Genomic DNA, 20,313 nt, shown 5'->3' with positions numbered 1-20,313 from the left:
TGCAGACTAAAACAATGAAATAGTGAGATTTTAGAAAGTAATTCTAAAAAAAGATTTTTTTTGTCTTTTTTTTTTTTTGCTACTTATATTGGCAAAGCTGTAAGCAGGGGTTTCCTTTTCAACTCTCTATGACATTTGGATTTGGCTGAATGTCCTGTATTGTTGAGACGATGTCACATGACTTGTCTTGCTCTGAATCTGCAATCGTTTTTTTTAATGCAATAAAATTTCATTTTCTGAAATTTCATTCAGTTCTTCACTTTTTTTTTTTTTTTTCGATTCCTTCTTCATGGCACGATACGTGCTCTGCATCAGTGTCTCAGGCACTTCATGTGTGTACTACATCATTGGTCAGTGTCTGACCACCAGACTGTTGACTGGATATTATAGCATCTGTGGACGTTTACTGAAATTAATTCCATAAATTTTTTTCAGATTTAATATTTACAAGCGGGGCCACGGTGGCTTAGTGGTTAGCACGTTCGCCTCACACCTCCAGGGTTGGGGGTTCGATTCCCGCCTCCGCCTTGTGTGTGTTGAGTTTGCATGTTCTCCCCGTGCCTCGGGGGTTTCCTCCGGGTACTCCGGTTTCCTCCCCCAGTCCAAATACATGCATGGTAGGTTGATTGGCATCTCTGGAAAATTGTCCGTAGTGTGTGATTGCGTGAGTGAATGAGAGTGTGTGTGTGCCCTGTGATGGGTTGGCCCTCCGTCCAGGGTGTATCCTGCCTTGATGCCCGATGACGCCTGAGATAGGCACAGGCTCCCCGTGACCCGAGGTAGTTCAGATAAGTGGTAGAAGATGAATGAATGAACATTTACAAGCTTTACAGAAATCCAGATGTAGATTTAGATCCATGTGGAATTGTTGGCTTTTCCTATTGCTTTCTGATTTTACTTAAAACCCATTTTTGTTTGATTTTCTTTATGCCCATTGGTGTTATTTGTATCCTGTAGCAGGGTGTTCTGACCTGATGTCACGCTGTAAGATAACTGGACTGAAGGAGGTACGCAAGGAACTAGATAAGCGGCACACGTTGTTATGTGAAGATCCTTTTATCGTACAATGAGCTAAGCCTTTCGGAATTATGTTTTCGTGCTGTCGCATAAATGATAAAACTCACTCGGGTAGGATTTCTCACTCCCGTATTTCTCCATGTGGAGAACTTCAGATAGCCTGAGACTGCATGAAGCTTTCTCTTCTCTGCGTCGGACTGGTGTGAAAGACAGCTTTCATCTCTAGTGAGTTAGAGGTGACAGTGGCAAAGAAAAGGTCTCTGAGACGTCACGAGGAAGTGTCACTGCTGTGTTGAGAGCGATCCATCATCTTGGTCTTCTATACCTACGGTACATAAGTACGCCAGCATGTACTTAATAACATGCACCTAATAAATTATATATGCTGTCTTTACTGTCCAGTCAGTTTTCAGACATTACTGTATGTGTGTGTGTGTGTGTGTGTGTGTGTGTGCTGGGAGCGGAGGAAATCAGAGATCCTCACAGGACGAGAAAACTCGTTTGATCTCTCAACACGTATGTGGTGAGGTCTGACTGTGTGACCCCGGGAAAATGTCACACTCCTACTCTAACATGCAAAGGTCATTTCAAACCACTGTGTGTATTTCAAAGCAGTGTGTGTGTGCGTGTGTGTGTGTGCACGTGTGTGAATTGTCCAGGAAGGGATTTTTCAGGTTTTTTTTCTTTCTATATTTAGAAATGAGACAGTCAATCAACTAATAAAATGAAATATCAATAACCTTTTTACTGAGCTCACTTCACCGAGGTACAGAAATTAGTCTCAGATCTCATTTTGCAGCTAATCTTATAAAGTACTCTGTGTCCTCTATATGCAATACTGCAATCAGTTTTCATTTAGGTTTTATTTTTAGTCTTTTAGTTTTAACATCCTGAGACAACATGAGAAAGCTAGCTTGATGTTCAGGTAAACAGGGAACTCATCCTCTTCCAGGTAACGTATATACACAGCTGTAGAAAAATAACGACAAACAGTAGCGTGTGTGTGTCCCAAGTGTGTGTGGGACGAGCACAGGGCCGTGTCTATGGTTACGGCAGCGGTTCTTAGTTAAAGAAGAAGTGAAGAGTGAAACTCTTAAAAAGCTTTTAGCACTCTTTTTTACCAGAGTGTAAATACACACCTGACTCTCAGCAGACTCGAACAATCTCAGAGGACATGAGCGCAAAACTTTATATAAGGCTTTGTTTTGTCAGTTGCTACAAAACATGCATTTGTGTGTGCAAGACGTCCTCAGGGACGTCCTCGTGGAGCTTAGGAAGGTCCTACAGTAGGTAGGTCATCACTGTATGACTCACAATGTACAAATGAATGTGTCTTTGTTAAATAACCTCCGTTTGATAACCTCCCTGCCTCCATATTTAAATCTTTCATAGCACAAAGTTATCAAAAGAGCAGGAGGTTTGTCTGGTTTCTCGCTCGCTCTCTCACTCCCAACAGCTGCAGCAAACGCACAATGGCTTTAGTGTGTGTGAGTGTGTATCGTTTCTCAGCAGGGCTGCTTGTATTTAGTGACAAAGTGCACACTGTGTGTGTGTGTGTGTTGTGTGTGTGATCAACTGGCTTCATCCTATTTAAAGCTATATTTAATGCTTCCAAAGAGAGTTTAAGGAGAATTAGAGGTTGTATTGTGTGTTCACTTTGAATCAAAGTGTATAGTGTTACATTTGCATTGTATTCAATTTTTATAGGCATGATATATATTAGACCAGTCATGCTGTCAAACATGCAGAGTCACGCTGTTTAATAGTTGAAGCGATGCCTTTTAAATGATAAGTTAAAGCTATACAAAATATTGATGCAATCTCTCACTCTCTCTCTCTCTCTCTAGTGTGTCTGGCTTCAGTGTCAGTCAAGGTGACTCCTACAGTGGATGTGATTGTAGGAGAAACTGCCCGGCTGCCCTGCTCCTACACCACCACCGGGACCATTGCCGTGGTCCAGTGGTTTATTGTAAGTGCATTTAATTCAGCTTTTCTTTACCCTTTTTTTTTTTTTTTTATCTACTGCGTCTTTACAACTCAATATAATACATCATCTGTGTTTAGGCTAGGAAAATAAATCTAGTGTACAACATGGGATGTGTGCGTGTGTGTGTGTGTGTGTGTGTGTGTGTGTGCTTGTGTGTGTGTGTGTGAGTCAATATCCATTTATACAGTCAATAGTAAATAACGGGGGGGCACAGTGGCTTAGTGGTTAGCACGTTCGCCTCACACCTCCAGGGTTGGGGGTTCGATTCCCGCCTCCGCCTTGTGTGTGTGGAGTTTGCATGTTCTCCCTGTGCCTCGGGGGTTTCCTCCGGGTACTCCGGTTTCCTCCCCCGGTCCAAAGACATGCATGGTAGGTTGATTGGCATCTCTGGAAAATTGTCCGTAGTGTGTGATTGCGTGAGTGAATGAGTGTGTGTGTGCGCCCTGTGATGGGTTGGCACTCCGTCCAGGGTGTATCCTGCCTTGATGCCCAATGACGCCTGAGATAGGCACAGGCTCCCCGTGACCCGAGGTAGTTCGGATAAGCGGTAGAAAATGAGTGAGTGAGTGAGTGAGTAGTAAATAATGCTGATGACAGTATCTATAATAACCCCCCACACCCCCATCTCTCTCTCTCACACACAGGAGTCTGCTGGTACACGGAAGCGTGTAGCTTTCAGGTCTTCCACAGACAGTGGCCTTGATAAAGACACACCGTTAACAGACCGTGTAACCATGGAAACCGACAAGACCCTGGTCATCTCTCCAGTAAAGGTGATGGATGAGAGGAGCTTCTTCTGTCAGGTGGACGGTGGACCCGTGGGTACCTCAGAGGCTGAGACCAAACTCAAGGTCTTCTGTAAGTTTTCTGTCACGTTTGCTAATAACACAGGTTCACACTGAGCCTGAGGCTGAGTCTCCACACTGATTGGTTAATTTTCAATTAAGGATACAATGGATTGAGTTAATTAAGATTATGGGAGTTGTTCAAAAACCTGACACAACCACCACCATCACCTCGTGTAGTCCCTGGTGTCTAGTTTATGGTCCCTGTCCATGGCGTAAATGGTATATGACACATAAGGGACTGAGCTTCCTTAATTCTATTTATTAGCCTAATTAGCTGGTCAGAGGTCACATGAACATTGCATATTTGACTTGAATTGATTGTCATAGCTAGTTCATCTCCCTAAGAGGAGTATATGTGTGTGTGTGTGTGTGTGTGTGTGTTAGGTGGGTTGAACGAATGCTAATGACTCGATCTTAAAAAACAACTTCTTGTCACATCCAAGCCACCAAACCTCTCAGTCAGATCTATATTAATGTGTTAGACCCATTTAGAAATGTCCAGCGGGGACAGGCTACTAAAGACATTTAATAGGAAGGGTTAACCTTTTTTTTTTTTCCTTTTGTGCCAAACATCAATACCCTGAAGCAGAATATTTGACCTGAAGTTACTCCAGAGACTATATTACACTATATTTCACCACACTGTCTCCAAGCCTCCAGGCCTGAATTTTCCAGATTCACGGAAATGGTCAATATGTCAAAAATTCATTTTATTTATGTTGGAATAAACCATTAATGTGTGTTTTATCTATACATGTACTGTATACACTGTCCAATACGCGTACAAATGCATGTATTCATTACGACAACCAATTACAGTATATATTGCTGTTTGCGTACACGGGCTGTTCCTGGGCAGACGGACCAGAGAGAGCCATAATTGCTTTAATGATCGTGAATGACTCGCCTCCCCAGAGAGCACTGACTCATGCTGCTGGGCTAATGGCTAATGGTGCAGGGAAATGAGCTTGGGGAGAGACAGGAGGTCGTAGTAGTGTATAATGCGGCTCCAACATACCCAGATGCTTTTCTGATGCTCTCTTACTATCATCTTAATCATCTTAAACTACTTTCCAGGCTTGTATAAATGGCCCGATTTAGCAATTATTTTCTAACCCAATTGCAAAGATTTAGTTATCTTCAAGAGGGTACTAGAATTGGACATTATAGTGCTCAAATTTGACAAAATGGCAAAGGGCTAATGATAAATTGCAGACGGAGGTGCAGAACATAACATCATCGTCATCTTGGGTGATATAACAACCAAAATGAGGATGGGTTCCTGTCTGAGTCTGGTTCCTTTCTTTCTCATGTCATCTCAGGGAGTTTTTCTTTGCTACCTTCTCCTCAGGCTTGCTCATTAGGGATAGATGTTAGAGATAAATACTAAGTTCATTTTAAACTTCTGTTACGCTGCTTTGAGAAAATCTCCATTGTTAAAAGTGATATGCAAATAAATTAAATTGAATTGAATTCTACTATTATCACTGACCTGATGTACAGAAGTCTTAAAAATGTTCAATTGGTTTTCTTGAAGCTTGAACTTGTGGAATACCAGTGTAACCTCTCTCTCTCTCTCTCTCTCTCTCTCTCTCTCTCTCTCTCTCTCTCTCTCTCTCTCTCTCTCTCTCTCTCTTCCCTCTCTCTCTCTCTCTCTCTCTCTCTCTCTCTCTCTCTCTCTCTCTCTCTCTCTCTCTCTCTCTCTCTCTCTCTCTCTCACACACACACCTCTCTCTCTCTCTCTCTCTCTCTCTCTCTCACACACACACACCTCTCTCTCTCACACACACACACACACACACACACACACACACCTCTCTCTTCCTCTCTCAAACTCTCTCTCTTCTCTCTCTCTCTCTCTCTCTCTCTCTCTCTCAAACTCTCTCTCAAACTCTCTCAAACTCTCAATCTCTCTCTCTCTTCTCTCTCTCTCTCTCTCTCTCTCTCTCTCTCTCTCTCTCTCTCTCTCAAACTCTCTCTCAAACTCTCTCAAACTCTCAATCTCTCTCCTCTCTCTCTCTCTCTCTCTCTCTCTCTCTCTCTCTCTCTTCCCTCTCTCTCTCTCTCTCTCTCTCTCTTCCCTCTCTCTCTCTCTCTCTCTCTCTCTCTCTCTCTCTCTCTCTCTCTCTCACACACACACCTCTCTCTCTCTCTCTCTCTCTCTCACACACACACACACACCACTCTCTCTCTCTCTCTCTCTCTCTCTCTCTCTCTCTCTCTCTCTCTCTCTCTCTCTCTCTCTCACACACACACCTCTCTCTCTCTCTCTCACACACACACACACCTCTCTCTTCCTCTCTCAAACTCTCTCTCTCTCTCTCTTCTCTCTCTCTCTCTCTCTCTCTCAAACTCTCTCAAACTCTCAATCTCTCTCTCTCTTCTCTCTCTCTCTCTCTCTCTCTCTCTCTCTCTCTCTCTCAAACTCTCTCTCAAACTCTCTCAAACTCTCAATCTCTCTCTCTCTCTCTCTCTCTCTCTCTCTCTCTCTCTCTCTCTCTCTCTCTCTCTCTCTCTCTCTCTCTCACACACACCTCTCTCTCTCTCTCTCTCTCTCACACACACACACACCACTCTCTCTCTCTCTCTCTCTCTCTCTCTCTCTCTCTCTCTCTCACACACACACCTCTCTCTCTCTCTCACACACACACACACCTCTCTCTTCCTCTCTCAAACTCTCTCTCTCTCTCTCTTCTCTCTCTCTCTCTCTCTCAAACTCTCTCTCAAACTCTCTCAAACTCTCAATCTCTCTCTTCTCTCTCTCTCTCTCTCTCTCTCTCTCTCTCTCTCTCTCAGTTGCTCCAGAAAAACCAGTAGTGTCTGATAACAAACGAAGCATTCCTTTAAGCCAAGATAACCCCACAGCACATCAGGTAGGTTTTGTCACCTGTCTGAAGCAAGTCTCTAGATTTCACGGTGCACATTTTATATATAAGTTATATATCCATTATAACTGGAATAAATGAATAATTTTACTCTGTAATGTGGTGTCATGTTCAGGTGGGCAAATGTACCAGCAGCAACGGTCACCCGGAGCCTCGTATCATCTGGTTTAAAGACTCCAATCCACTGCCGGAGGTGTTAGATCCTAAAGAGAGTGAGTAATGAACTCTCTTACATTAGCTAAACCTGAACTGGATGCAAAACTGGTAAAGGTGTAGCATTCTTCACATAATCGTCTGTGGAACTTTTGTACGTCTAGACGATTACAACTGAACCCGTTCAAATCTCTCTGCTCAACAGGTTACCACATGGAGGTGTAATACATAGCGATTTTATCAACGCTATTCTCTTTGTGCCGTCTAGTAAACATGTAACATTGATTAGTCCAGTAACATGGTTCTAAAAGGTTTAAACATTTTGTGACAGTAAACGCAAAAAAAAACACCATGACCACGTTCAAGACATTAAATTTTCATCATAAATTAGACTAAAAAATGGCCAAAATCAAACTATCTGCTGTGGCGACACCGACCAAGCTGAAGGATAACAATGATCACAATATCTATAAAGATGCTATTTGATTAGCTGATATAAATATCTGCATATAATGCCGCTTAAAATATAAAGATAAAATATAAAGAAAATTACAATATATTGTTTGAGATTGCAGATTACAGTTCAAACTTTATTTTTATTTTTCACATAAACAACCATGGTTTAAAAAGTGGTGTGTGTCATAAAAAGTAGAAAAATAGTTGAATTAAAAATAGAAATAGAATTATCTGTACAAGCAGGTAAGTAAATATACTTTTTTTTGTATACATGATATAGCTATGTTGCTACTTGTACTTGTAAATATTCACACAAGGTTTGTTTATATCAAACTGGGAAATTTGTGTGCGCAACATTTAGAGTCCACTGTTTAAATATTTTTGCAACGTTGCCGAAATGTTATTTTTGTAACCTTTATTCTAACCTCGTGGGAACCTGTTAGCTGAACCTTCAAATTCGAATCAATTTGTCTCTTTCTTTCAGAGGTCTACATGGTCCCGGGTGTGGTGAAGGAGTCCTCAGATCTCTACACAGTTATGAGCACTCTGTACCTCCAACCCGAGAAGAAGGACGCCAAGTCAGTGTTCCACTGCACTGTAGAGTACCGCATGCCGAACAACGAGATCAAAAAGGAGAACTCTGAACATTTTAACCTCACCCTGCTCTGTGAGTCACACACTCATGCATGAACACCGTTGTCTCTCAGAAGCACTGTGAAACGCTCCACGATCATGTTCATCATCTCATTCTGTTCTCCTACCGCCAGACCCGGCCGAGAACGTGTTCTTCAGATTGTTGAACACGACACCGATCAAAGAGGGAGATGAGGTTCAGATGAAATGTGAGACAGACGGGAACCCTCAGCCTCAGTTCGAGTTCTCCAAAGAGGTCAGGGTTCTTTTTCTACCAGTTGCACACTGCTCCTTCATATGGCTTCTCCTTTCACTGTCGCTCATTCTTTGTCTCTTATCCATGCAGGACTTTACACAACCGAGTAGCACAGGATTACTTACTCTGCGCAATGTCACACGCAGTGATGCAGGTACCTACAACTGTGAAGCGATGGACTTTGATGCTGTGGATATTTCCCTGTACAAGAGCCTCACCCTCAACGTGCACTGTGAGTCATTAGAGATTCAGGTTTGATGGAAGTTAACATTTTTGTGAATTTAATTATGTTCTTTGTTTAGATACAATTACATTTAGTACCCTAAAGAGTTCAGTTAATGTTATCGGTTCATTTTGTCAACAACTAACAAACAGAATTCTGGCTATGCAACAAAATGATCCAGTCCAAGCGTTTAGAACCTTAATGAAAGCAAATCTTTTATTTTCGTCTCTCTCAGATCTGGACACAGTGTCTGTGGTGCCAGCCGGCCCTTTGATGATTAATAAAGGTGAGCCCATTGAGCTTCAATGCAAGACCAGGTCTTCTGATGAGTACACCCTCTCATGGATGAAGGCAAGTCATAAATCCCTCCATCCTTTCTTCTTTATTTTCCATTTTTATGACGATCATCATTATGATTTCCGGTATGAACACAGTGATCATGGTGTGTGTGTTTGTGTGTGTGTGTAGGATGGCAAGCAGCTGTCTCAGAAGGGGTCCCTGTCCCTGCAGTCCACAAGTCTGGATAATGCTGGCGAGTATGTGTGTATTGCATCAGTCTTCTCAGTGCCAGGCCTGCAGAAGCAAGCTAATGTCACAGTAATCGTCACAGGTAACATCTACACACACACACATACACACACATGTTCTTTTTTCTTACATACATTTGATTGAAGTTTATAATCAAAATGCACTTTTCTGCTTTTTCACTTTTGGTAGTAATCAGATTTTAAATGTGAGAAGTTTTTTTTTGTGCGTGTTTGTGATACATGCAAAAGAGACACACATTTTAGCCCAGGAACTGGTTCGTAGGCCACAGCACTATATACTGCATGGTACACATATTCATTCTTTGTTTAATAAGTCATAACTAGAACTAAATTAAACACAGCAGTTATTCATCCTTCCATCCATTCCTTCCTACTATACACCACTTAGCCTACTGGGTCAAGGGGAACCTGGATCCTATCCCTGGGTGTTGTGGCACAAGGTAGTCTACACCATGGACAGGATGCCAGTCTCTCACAGGGCACAATCATATATATCGTCGCTGTCAGACGGAATCCTCGTATCTCCAAAACCGTTATTTTTCAGGAAATGAAAAAAACGCTGTACCTTATCTGCAGTGCACAGGGTTTAGTCCGCGTTGCAGTGGATTGTCTTGCGCTAAATTCCTGTCCTCAGACGAGCACCAGAACTAGCGGGGGTCAAGATTTTTTTTTCTTTGAGCCCAGTGTTTTGAAGACATTTACCTCAGAAGACGTGTTGATTCGTTGCGACTCTTCTTGAGGAGAAATATGCCGCGAAGCTCTCCCGCGGAGTGAGGAAGAGGTGGACAGTTGAAGTGTCCAATGGAGTTATGAGATTTGCGCTCAAGCTATTTTCAAGACTTTAGATTGGTTAATAACTTGTAAAAATAACAAACCCACGTGGGGACTGACCAATAGCATCGATATGTGAAAAAATATGAAATTGACCAAATTTGGACATACGAGGTTTCCGCCCGACAGCGACGATACATATATATATATGTATCGTCGCTGTCGGGCGGAAACCTCGATATATACCACGATATATATATATATATATATATACACACACACACCCATTCACTAACTATAAACAATTCAGTGATGGTAGTCAGTCTATAACACGTTCTATTAACTGGGGAAGGAAGCCGTAGTTCCTGGAGGAACAGTGAGAACATGCAAACCCCACAGATATACATGGAGGAAGTGTGTATCGAAGCCCCAACACTGAAGGCGTGAGGCAAACAACTCAAGCCACACCCTAAAACCATTACTATAAGTTAGAACCAAAACAGTAGCAAATAAAAAGAGAAATATCGCCACATCTCCTCAATGAGAAGTGTTCAAAACCCAAAGTAAAGCCAAGATAACTATTGAAGAGGATGACTTAAGGGTGTGATCTCTTATCTGGAAAGGGTCAGTGTGGGTGCAGGTTTTCACACAGTAGCTACACCTGAATCTATTGAAGCCAAGTGACAGACACCGGGTCTTGTTGCCGAAGACCAGAAACTCCAGGGAGAACTGATAGGTACATCCACGTGCAAAAAATGTATGTAAATGCTTTGGCATTGAAGCTGACTGTTATATGTTTCTACCGCTGAAGAAACTCAGAACTCAAATTGATAGTCCGTGTGTATTAGTTTCACAAAAAAACAAAAAAACAAACAACATTGAAGTGTGTTTCAAATAGTCATTAAATCAATCCGAGCTAAGCCTTGTGTTGCGTTCAGCCCCCTCTCATAAGCTCCTGTTTCTGTTTGGCACAGGATGTGACAGCGTAATCTCGTGCTTTTTTGTCAGCAAACAGAACAGTGATGTTTGCACCATTTTTGCAGGTCTGGGGATATCACAAACCCCTAACTGATCATTATTTCTGAATTCCTCTCTGCTACTTCAGAGGCTTGTAACGTCTAATTAGTAGTTGCGCTAAAGCTTGTGTTTTATTTAGGGTGCAGTGTCATTTTATTTGTTCTATAAATCCTGTCGATCCTGTATAATTATAGATCTCGCTCGCCTAAGTTCCAGGTGCACTCTTTCATGGGTTTTTCATCACAACGAAATAATCCAGCGAGATCTCTTATGTGACAGATTCTTACAAGGAAGCTTTATTTTGGATTAGGTTCAGGTCATAGCTCTGGTGCATGGTGTGCTTACCTTTCCCATGCTACTAGGACAGAACAATACACACTCAACATGTGTATTAAGGCTCTGGCCTGTATGGACAATGGATGGGATGGGTCTGGGATAGCTCTAATCTTCACGTCCCTTTCCTCAGCCAAATCTGATAACAACACAGCAGAGCAGGAGTATTCGTTAGGGAATAAGATTGCGGATAAAGGAAATGTGTGATATGTTTGTGTCTGAATGTGGACGTGGTTGGCGAGGTCCTGAGTGCTGTCAGTTATTAACGATTCCATTAACTTCCATTAGCTGATATGATGAAATTGTGCAGTACAGTAAGTGACGGCTTGAGGAAAGACCAAACGCGCTTATCCAAAAGCATGACTAAAATCTGTGTAAACATGCTCGGATTTCTAATCAAACCCAATCTTTTCTGTCTCCTTTTTATATTTATTACTGCTTTTAAGTACTATTATCACTGACCTGATGTACAGAACTCTTAAAAATGTTGAATTGCTTTTCTTGAAGCTTGAACTTGTGGCATACCAGTGTAACCTCTCTCTCTCTCTCTCTCTCTCTCTCTCTCTCTCTCTCTCTCACACCTCTCTCTCTCTCTTCCTCTCTGAATCTCTCTCTCTCACACCTCTCTCTCTCTCTCTCTCTCTCTCTCTCTCTCTCACACACACCCCTCTCTCTCTCTCTCTCTCTCTCTCTCTCTCTCTCACACACACACCCCTCTCTCTCTCTCTCTCTCTCTCTCTCTCTCTCTCTCTCTCTCTCTCTCTCTCTCTCTCTCTCTCTCTCTCTCTCTCTTCCTCTCTGAATCTCTCTCTCTCACACCTCTCTCTCTCTCTCTCTCTCTCTATCTCTCTCACACACACACATCTCTCTCTCTCTCTCTCTCTCTCTCTCTCTCTCTCTCTCTCTCTCTCTCTCTCTCTCTGTAGGTCAGCCTGAGATTGATGAGCCCAAGAGAGCAGAAGTTGCAAAGCAGGGAGATATGGTCACTCTCGAGTGTTCTGCTCAAGGCTATCCTGCTCCACAGTTCACCTGGAAACCCTCTGGCAAGGAGGTGTGTGTGCGTGTGTGTGTCTGTCTGTCTGTGTGTGTGTGTGTGTGTGTGTGTATGTGTGTGTGTGTGTGTGTGTGTCTCATTACTCATTATATGAGAGCACATCTGCACAATCGACCATGATATCAATTCATTTTCTAGGCCTATCATTTCAATTACTGAGCGGTTATGCAAATATTAGTGCTGTAATACTCTAATCTGATTGGTCAAAAGGTCTGTAATGCAAATTACAAACATATATATTATGTTGAATAGTCAAATAGTTATCATTATTATAGTGATAGCTCAAGCACAGGTGCTTACAGTAAGGAGCTGTTAGTAAGCTTTAAAAGGACAAGCTGCAGAATTTAATGAGATTAAATACATGAGGGAAATGACTGTTTATGGCTGTAAGGGTTAACAGCGAACTAACTTATCTCACAGACATTCCATTACATTATGTAGCCAGAAGCAGTTGAGAGATACAACATATTGCATATTAATAAAAGAAACATTGTAATAGTTGATAAATAACTTTTACCGGCTTCGCGTCCTGGAAGCATCACACCATCTGATCACTGAGGATTTTCTAATAACTGCGTCATTGTATTGTAAAAGCAGTTACATTGAAATATATATTCAAATTCCTTTCTCTCCTTTTCTTTCCCTGTGTGTGTGTTTTGTGTGTGCACGTGTGTGTGTGCATATGTGTTTATACATCTGCGTGTGTGTGTGTTTGCATGTGTGTGTGTGTTTGCTTGCACATGTGTGTGCTTGTTTGCACGTATGTGTATATGTGTGTGTTCGCATGTGTATGTGTTTGTGTTCTTTTGTGTATGTGCGTGTGTGTGTTTGCACGTGTCTGTGCATATGTGTTTATACATCTGCGTGTGTGTGTTTGCATGTGTGTGTGTGTTTATACGTGTGTGTGTGTTTGCACGTGTGTGTATGTGTGTTTGCTTGCACCTGTGTGTGCGTGTTTGCACGTATGTGTACATGTGTGTGTTTGTATGTGTGTGTGTATTTGTACATGTGTGTGTTTGTACATGTGTGTGTGTGTGTTTGTGTGTGTTTATAGTCAGTAGCAATAAATGGTAATAAGTTCACCAGTACAGTCACCCTGGAGGCCTCAGCTGCTGTTCTGAAAGACGGAGTCACCTGTGAGGCAAACAACATACACGGTGCAGACAGAAAGATGTTCATGGTCGAAATCCACTCAAGTAGGTTCCTTTTTTAACCTCATCTAAATAATGTAAAACTGTTTTCAAGATCTAAAGTGACCTTCTCCTTTTCTTCTACAGGCAACCGAGTCGATTCAAACGATGCAAAAGGTAGACAACTGAGCCTGCTCTTTGTCCTCTTCTCCTCCTTTTCTGGACTTTGCCTTCTCCATACCCTGTAGCCTAGCTCTTCCAGCACTGTACATTGTATATTGAGTATTGCTAACAGAACCACTGTGTATATTGTATATTGTATTATGTTTCCGTCTTTGTACGATGTCCGTCCTTCCGACTTTTTTCCTGCTTGGGGACAATAAAGAATTTGGTTCTATTTTTCTCTCCTCTCCATCCTTCTTGTCACTGCTTGGGGTGTTACCTTTCCTACTCGTTTCTTCCTCCTCATGTCTGCTAGCGTGTGTGTGAGTGAGTCACTGTAGTGTTTGCGTCTTATCATGGTGGTGGGCTTGTCACATATATGTGAGTACTTTTACAATGTCACTGGGGTTATATCTATTGTCTATGCTTGCGGTTTCTGCCATGGAACTCAACGCTTTCTCTTCTTACATTGCTGCTCAAAGGAAGTCCAGTGTTTGCAACAGGTCTGTATGTTTGCTGCTACTGTGTGTGTGTGTGTGTGTGATAGCTCAGTTGAGGGCGTTTACCTCTTTTTGTCTTCATTTCTCATGTGACACAATGCCAATGGTGCTTAATAGTAAAACAATACCTTATGTCCTTTCTTGTTTACTTCCCACCGTTGCTGCTCCACCCACCTCCTCTCCACCTCCGACTCATTCTTGTCCTTCTCATCATGTTCTATCAAAAACCTTCCTCCTCTTCTCCTTTCTCTCTCTGTTTCATTACGTGCATTCACTTATCGTCCACAATTTTTCCCTTCCCTCTTCTCCACCATTCTACACTCTCTCTCTCTCTCTCTCTCTCTCTCTCTCTCTCTCTCTCTCTCTCTCTCTCTGTTATTCTCTGTGTTGTGTGCTTCTAGCTGAGGGTCAGGAGGGTGGCTCGAAAGGAGTGGTGGTTGCAGTGTTGGGGTGTGTGCTGCTGTTGCTCCTGCTGGTGGCTCTTCTTTATTTCTTCACTAAGAAGGGCAGGATGGCTTGCCGCAAGAAAGAGAAGAAAGAAGTGTGAGTATCTATAAGGGGAACTGAGCGTGAAGTCATTTAATTGTTTAAAGACACTTAAGGTTATTATGTTGCTGTTCCACTGAACAGTGTGATTATGATACACTAAGGTTACTAATCTAGAACCATTGCCACCCTGGATGGGTATCTGTGACATTTCCCATCACAAAAGTACCCCAGGGACAATAGGAGCTCTCTGAATTGGTGTGACATCATCTCCCACACAATGCTAGTGTTAACAGTAAATAATAGACGCAGCAGTAGCAACAAAGAAGAAAGGTCAAAGCATGAATAACCAACCAAGTACAACGTTCTCGATTTAGCATTTGCATCTAACACATGATTTCATTTTTTCCCCACACATCGGATCTGACTATATTGTCACATATCTCTAAACACACCTCTGTTAAAACACCTCTCTCGTGTGAGGCCCTAAATAATTAAACTACAGTACAGTACACCCGCCTCAAACAAGGAAATCATTTTAATGTTGTTCAGGAAGCAACTAATAAGTGCGCTGTCACTCAACTCTGCATGGCATTTCATTCTGGGGATCAGTAGTCAGTGTGCTGTACATATTCATGTCAAGAAGACTATTTTATTTTAGCTTTTGCTGAAAGTGCTATGCTGACTGATGTGTAGGTATGCGAGAGGTCCCAGCAACAGGACTGCGGTCAGGATTGTGTTTCTTTCACAATGTAGTCATTGTTTATCGTCAAACTCACCACAATCATCTCCATAAATATTACAGAAATCCTGTAGCACAAGGAACCTGTTTTGTGACATTGGGGAGAATCAGATACATAAATTCAGATTTTTCTCATTCATGTTACATGGCAATTTATCAGGCTTACACTAAATAGCCAAGACACACACCACCATCACACCCCCATGTGCTTCTTCTACAAACTCTTGCCACAATTTCATAGTTCTTTGTGACCTAGAATTACAATTTTCCAACCCTGTTCTAAGCATGACAATGCCCCTGTGCACAAGCAAGCTCCTTGAACATACGGCATAGAGGAACTCTTGCTCAGAGCCCTGAATCTGACTCAACCCTACCGAAAACCTTAGGAATCAACCGGAACACTGACTGCACCCCAGGCCTCCTCGTCTAACGTCAGCCCCTGACCTCAACAATACTCCTCTTATAGTGGAAAGCTTTCCCTGAAGAGTAGAGCTTATTATAATTGTTATGTTCAACCAGCGCATATGGGTGTGATAGTCAAGTGTCTGATAGAAAATCAGATTTGGTTCATATCAGATCAGAAGATTTGATTTCAATTTGATTCAATCATTCATTCATTTTAATTAATTCATCTTCTACCGCTTATCCGAACTTCTCGGGTCACTGGGAGCCTGTGCCTAGCTCAGGCGTCATCGGGCATCAAGGCAGGATACACCCTGGACGGAGTGCCAACCTATCGCAGGGCACACACACACACACTCTCATTCACTCACAGAATCACACACTATGGACAATTCACTTCAATCAAGTAAAAAAAAAAAATGTAAATATAGCCAAACACTACTAAAGATGACAACCATTGGTCACTATTATTTATTGGCAGTTAATGACTCAACAATTCTGTCCCTAATGTTTGCAATATTAGCAGCTCCACCCGTATGTCTCTGATGGGTACTATTGGTACCCATTCCTGCCATATTTATGATCCAGATTCCATGAGTCATTAGAGTCCTAATCATTTCCCAAAACAACTGAGAATAATGCTGACATTCCCAAATGCTTTGTCTCGTTCGCACTCTTATTTTGATTTTGTGCTGTTTATAGAAAAAAGGACTTTGTGGCTACATCAGTAGCCTCATTGATTGGTTAGTCGGTGCTCAGAGTACTTATCGGTCAGGTATTTGTTCCCTTTGAACACAACATTATTTATAGTGTCGGTCACTTAGCAATGGAAACAACAATCAAATGAGGGATGACATATTTGACACCACACTGTCTAGTGGGAAAATGCTTTTACTGTGCAGTTAATGTTCTAAGTGTTACAAATATAGGTAATGATGGGATGTTATATCTTTATCTATCTATCTATCTATCTATCTATCTATCTATCTATCTATCTATCTATCTATCTATCTATCTTTCTTTCTATCTATCTATTCTCTAAATACTAGCAATGCAAATAGTGATGTTTTCGAAACTCTAGGAATAAATCTAGGAATTCTAGTTAAAAATAAAATCTAAGGATAAATAATACATAAGGATTAGTTATTACTAGACCTATTGCTATAATCACTATACAGGAGGTACAGGAGGCAGGACAGATAACAGGAAGGAGTTCATGGGAGTCTGTAGAACCTGGTATGGCAGGAGTAGAATAAGTAAAGTAGATAAACCCAGATCTCAGAGATTTAGTCAAATAGCCAAGGTCACATTCTTATGTAGCAGTATTGTAGTAGTTTCCCTATAATATACTTTAATATTTATTTTAAGTTATGTTATGTTAATATCATAATGTTTATTAACTTTCCACCTGTTATATGAGATTTACAGAGGATTTTGTTTCCACTTTCTCTTCTGCGTGAACCCCTTTGTGTGAACGAGCAGAGCATCCGGGGAGGTGAACAATGACATTGTGGTGGAGATGAAATCCAGCGAGAAGCCCAACGAGGGGTCAGGGCTGCTTAATAAAGAGCAGGTAAGAAGATAAAGGTCAAAGTCCATAACTTTGATAGAGTCATTTTGGTTGTGTACACGTCCTGAGAACCATGGTGTGGTGCCATGGGAACTGAAGTAACCATTGTATTCTTCTGTGCTTTCCTCTCCATTAGTGATATGAGAGAAGAGGAAGAGGAAGATAAATCATCTGCGGAATTGAAGAGCAGCAGGGGTGCGTGTGTGTGTGTGGGTGTTTGTGGGTGTGTGTGGGTTTGTGTGAGTGTGTGTGTGTGGGTGTGTGTGTTTTCCCAGAGTGAGGCACCATGCTGAAGCGGAGGAGACGATATATTTGAGCTGTAAATTTTGCTTAGGGTCGGGTTAGGGGAGGCAGACGGGGTTTGACACAGCGTTTGGGGTTAAAGATTGTGGGTTCGAACAATTTTTTAAGTAAAAGTGCTCTTCTCTTTTATATTGGGGTGGGGTAAATTTACAACCTTTTTTTTTTCCTAAAGTGAGAAACCAATCATGCAAGTCACTGTCCACTGATCATGACTCTGCAGACTAGCTGTGAAAAAGAAAGCAGCGGAAACTCAATCCAGCACCGGGCATTCTGACAAATTTCTTTTCTGTCCCAAAATTGAAATCTTTTAATTAAATCACCGTGCCACTGGATTGATCTTTGGCAGGTGCACTTCTTTTTTCAACTTTTCTAGTCTGCATTAGACACTGCACTTACTGTCTGTTCTTTCCCAATTCTTCACCAGTGCACTGAAACCTGATGATCACGTTTTAAAACAGTTCTCATAAGCACACACTTTGTCCTGTACAAACTGCTTGACTGTGGACTTGCATGCTACTGAACATAGCCTGTCTTTCTTTTTTCCCATCATTGTATGTATAGCCAAATGTTTGCTTTTTTATATATATATCTGTATTACATGGTAACTTCTTATACTGCCAATACATCTGTAAAGTTTGAGCAAACCAAATACTTGGAGGTGCCATGGAGCAAGAGATTAGAAAGTGGGAAATGCAAAGTCATGCTAATGAACGCTAATGAACGCTCTGACACGTACAGGACGAACAATGAGACGCTTGGGCTTTTTTGTTTTGTTTAGTTTAGTTTTGTTTTGTTTTTAATAAAACCTAAACCAATGATGTTCATTGTTCAAAGATAAAAAAAAAACTATTTTTGTTCTTGCAGGTTGTTGCCTTTTTTAAACCATGTGTCCTTACAAAATAACATTGTTTTTTAACACTTTGGCCCAGAATAAGAGTGTTTTTTTGTTTGTTCGTTTGTTTTTGATTTTTTTTTTTTAAACCCTATGACCTTACTAAACATCTTGTTTTTTGTTCTTGGACTCTTTTAACCCTGTGACCTTGATAAAACGTCTTGCTTTTAAATTTTGTTTTGTTTTGTTTTTTTTTTTTGTTTGTTTTATCATTTTTTAACCCTGTGACCTTATGAAACATTTTGAGTTTTGTTTTTCCTTCATTTATTTTTTTCTGCATCTGTGTGCCTCAGTGCAACCTAGTCATGTTCGAACTGTTTATTAGTTTGATTAAAAGTCTGGAGAGAGAAATAGAAAACCTCTAATCTAACTAGATAATTAACACATTTTTTCCCCCAGACTTAAAACTGCAATTGGACCCAAACTAAAAGAGCTTACAGAGCACCGGTTCTGCCGCAGACCAAGTCCAAAACAATGTGAACTTCTACTGACTCCCATCGATCCGTTTCTCAGAGGTTCTTTATTTGCATTTAGTTTACTGTCTATTTCAAATCCTCCAGCATCTCACTCAGTTCCAACTCCATGGCCCTGTACAAGAAAGGTTTAAGTAAGTAGTTAAGAGTCTCATCAATGACAGTAGATATGGAAATGCTAGATTAATGGCCGCACACCTGCTTAAACGTTAACCAAAAATATTAAAGACTGTAAAGGTTTTGAATTCTCTGTTATATTAAGAGACTTTATTGCCCCAAAGCTTGAGTCGTCTTACTGCTGTTACGTCTGTCGATATTCTTTGATTGCGATCAAATGAATCTGACACACACACACACACACACACATACACACACACACACTATACACAGTGCTTCTTCTAGCAGAGTAAAGATGCTCTAAATGCTAACACGCAAGTTAACAGTAATTGAATAAGGCTGGTTAGGGAAGTGTGTGTTTCTACTATATGTCTGAATATGAGCTAACTACTGAGTCTTGAGTGTACATATTATCCTGTGGTTTGGTATGAACGTGCTTCCATTAGCCACGCACACACACACACACACACACACACATACAGCACACATAGACACAAACAAATACTCAATGCTTTTCTCAATATGTGTCAACTGTTCATCACGTTACATTACAAAATGTTCATATTCAACAAGCTGAATGTTCTATTTTATATGTAAGTTTGATTTTATTTTTTTTTCCAGCTATAACTTCACGCCAATTTGTCACCGGGATGCGGTCGAGCATTATAGCCTTTTTTTTTTTATATTGTGAAAACAACATATTATTTGTGCATACTTTTTGAAACAATGACGTTTGTGTTTAAACTACTGAATTATTGCTTTTGTTTTCTATCTGTCACGTTCACTGGTCTTGCAGGTCAGGTTTAGATATCTTGTTATGAATTATAAAGTATTGTGACTGCTTTCTTCTTTCCGATGTACAATTTGTGGTATTAGATGTGTGATTTGTAGCCTGTTTCTTCCCCTTTTGTGGAGCTGTGTAGACTTTATACTGATAAAAAAAAAAAAAATCCCACACCTTACCCGTGTCCTGTGTTAGATTCAGTTAATCATGGAAATGAGATATTGTTGGTATTCAATGCAGGCAAACTCATGAGTATAGGATTTTTGCTACTTCTACATCAAACGCTTGCTTGATATAAAACACCCTGCTGATTTATGTATCAAGGCATCTCGGACCGCAGAAATTAAGCTCTATATTTTTCCTTACGCAATATACATTCTTCTTCCGAGTGCTCCAGTGAGCAGACAACCTTGTTTCTACTTGCCTCAGCATGCCAAGTGACCATTAAGATATTGAAATACCTCTTGTTGAACCTACAGGGTGATTTGTAGCCTGGAGGAAGAGAGGAGTGAAGCAGTAAAAGGAGGAGGACAGATTAGAAGGAGGAGGACAGCAGACGTACTCCTGAAAC

The 20,313-nt window shown here is 41.2% G+C and overlaps 1 protein-coding gene across 1 annotated transcript in view; it reads left to right on the top strand.

Annotated features, from left to right (window-relative positions):
- bcam (basal cell adhesion molecule (Lutheran blood group)) overlaps nt 1-19,920 on the top strand; it is a 51,478-nt gene extending 31,558 nt beyond the window's left edge. Inside the window, exons 2-16 of the mRNA XM_060870831.1 lie at nt 2,865-2,986; nt 3,649-3,862; nt 6,649-6,725; nt 6,853-6,949; nt 7,831-8,013; nt 8,114-8,235; nt 8,326-8,467; nt 8,694-8,809; nt 8,927-9,068; nt 12,054-12,178; nt 13,236-13,377; nt 13,459-13,488; nt 14,375-14,516; nt 17,086-17,176; nt 17,310-19,920. Coding sequence (XP_060726814.1) covers nt 2,865-2,986; nt 3,649-3,862; nt 6,649-6,725; nt 6,853-6,949; nt 7,831-8,013; nt 8,114-8,235; nt 8,326-8,467; nt 8,694-8,809; nt 8,927-9,068; nt 12,054-12,178; nt 13,236-13,377; nt 13,459-13,488; nt 14,375-14,516; nt 17,086-17,176; nt 17,310-17,312 — 1,748 coding nt within the window. The 3' untranslated portion in view covers nt 17,313-19,920. The remainder of the gene's footprint in view (nt 1-2,864; nt 2,987-3,648; nt 3,863-6,648; nt 6,726-6,852; nt 6,950-7,830; nt 8,014-8,113; nt 8,236-8,325; nt 8,468-8,693; nt 8,810-8,926; nt 9,069-12,053; nt 12,179-13,235; nt 13,378-13,458; nt 13,489-14,374; nt 14,517-17,085; nt 17,177-17,309) is intronic.
- The last annotated feature ends 393 nt before the right edge of the window (nt 19,921-20,313 follow it).

Source organism: Tachysurus vachellii, chromosome 5, assembly GCF_030014155.1.
Source record: "Tachysurus vachellii isolate PV-2020 chromosome 5, HZAU_Pvac_v1, whole genome shotgun sequence".
Lineage (NCBI taxonomy): Eukaryota > Metazoa > Chordata > Actinopteri > Siluriformes > Bagridae > Tachysurus > Tachysurus vachellii.
This window is presented reverse-complemented; position numbering and strand designations above follow the sequence as displayed.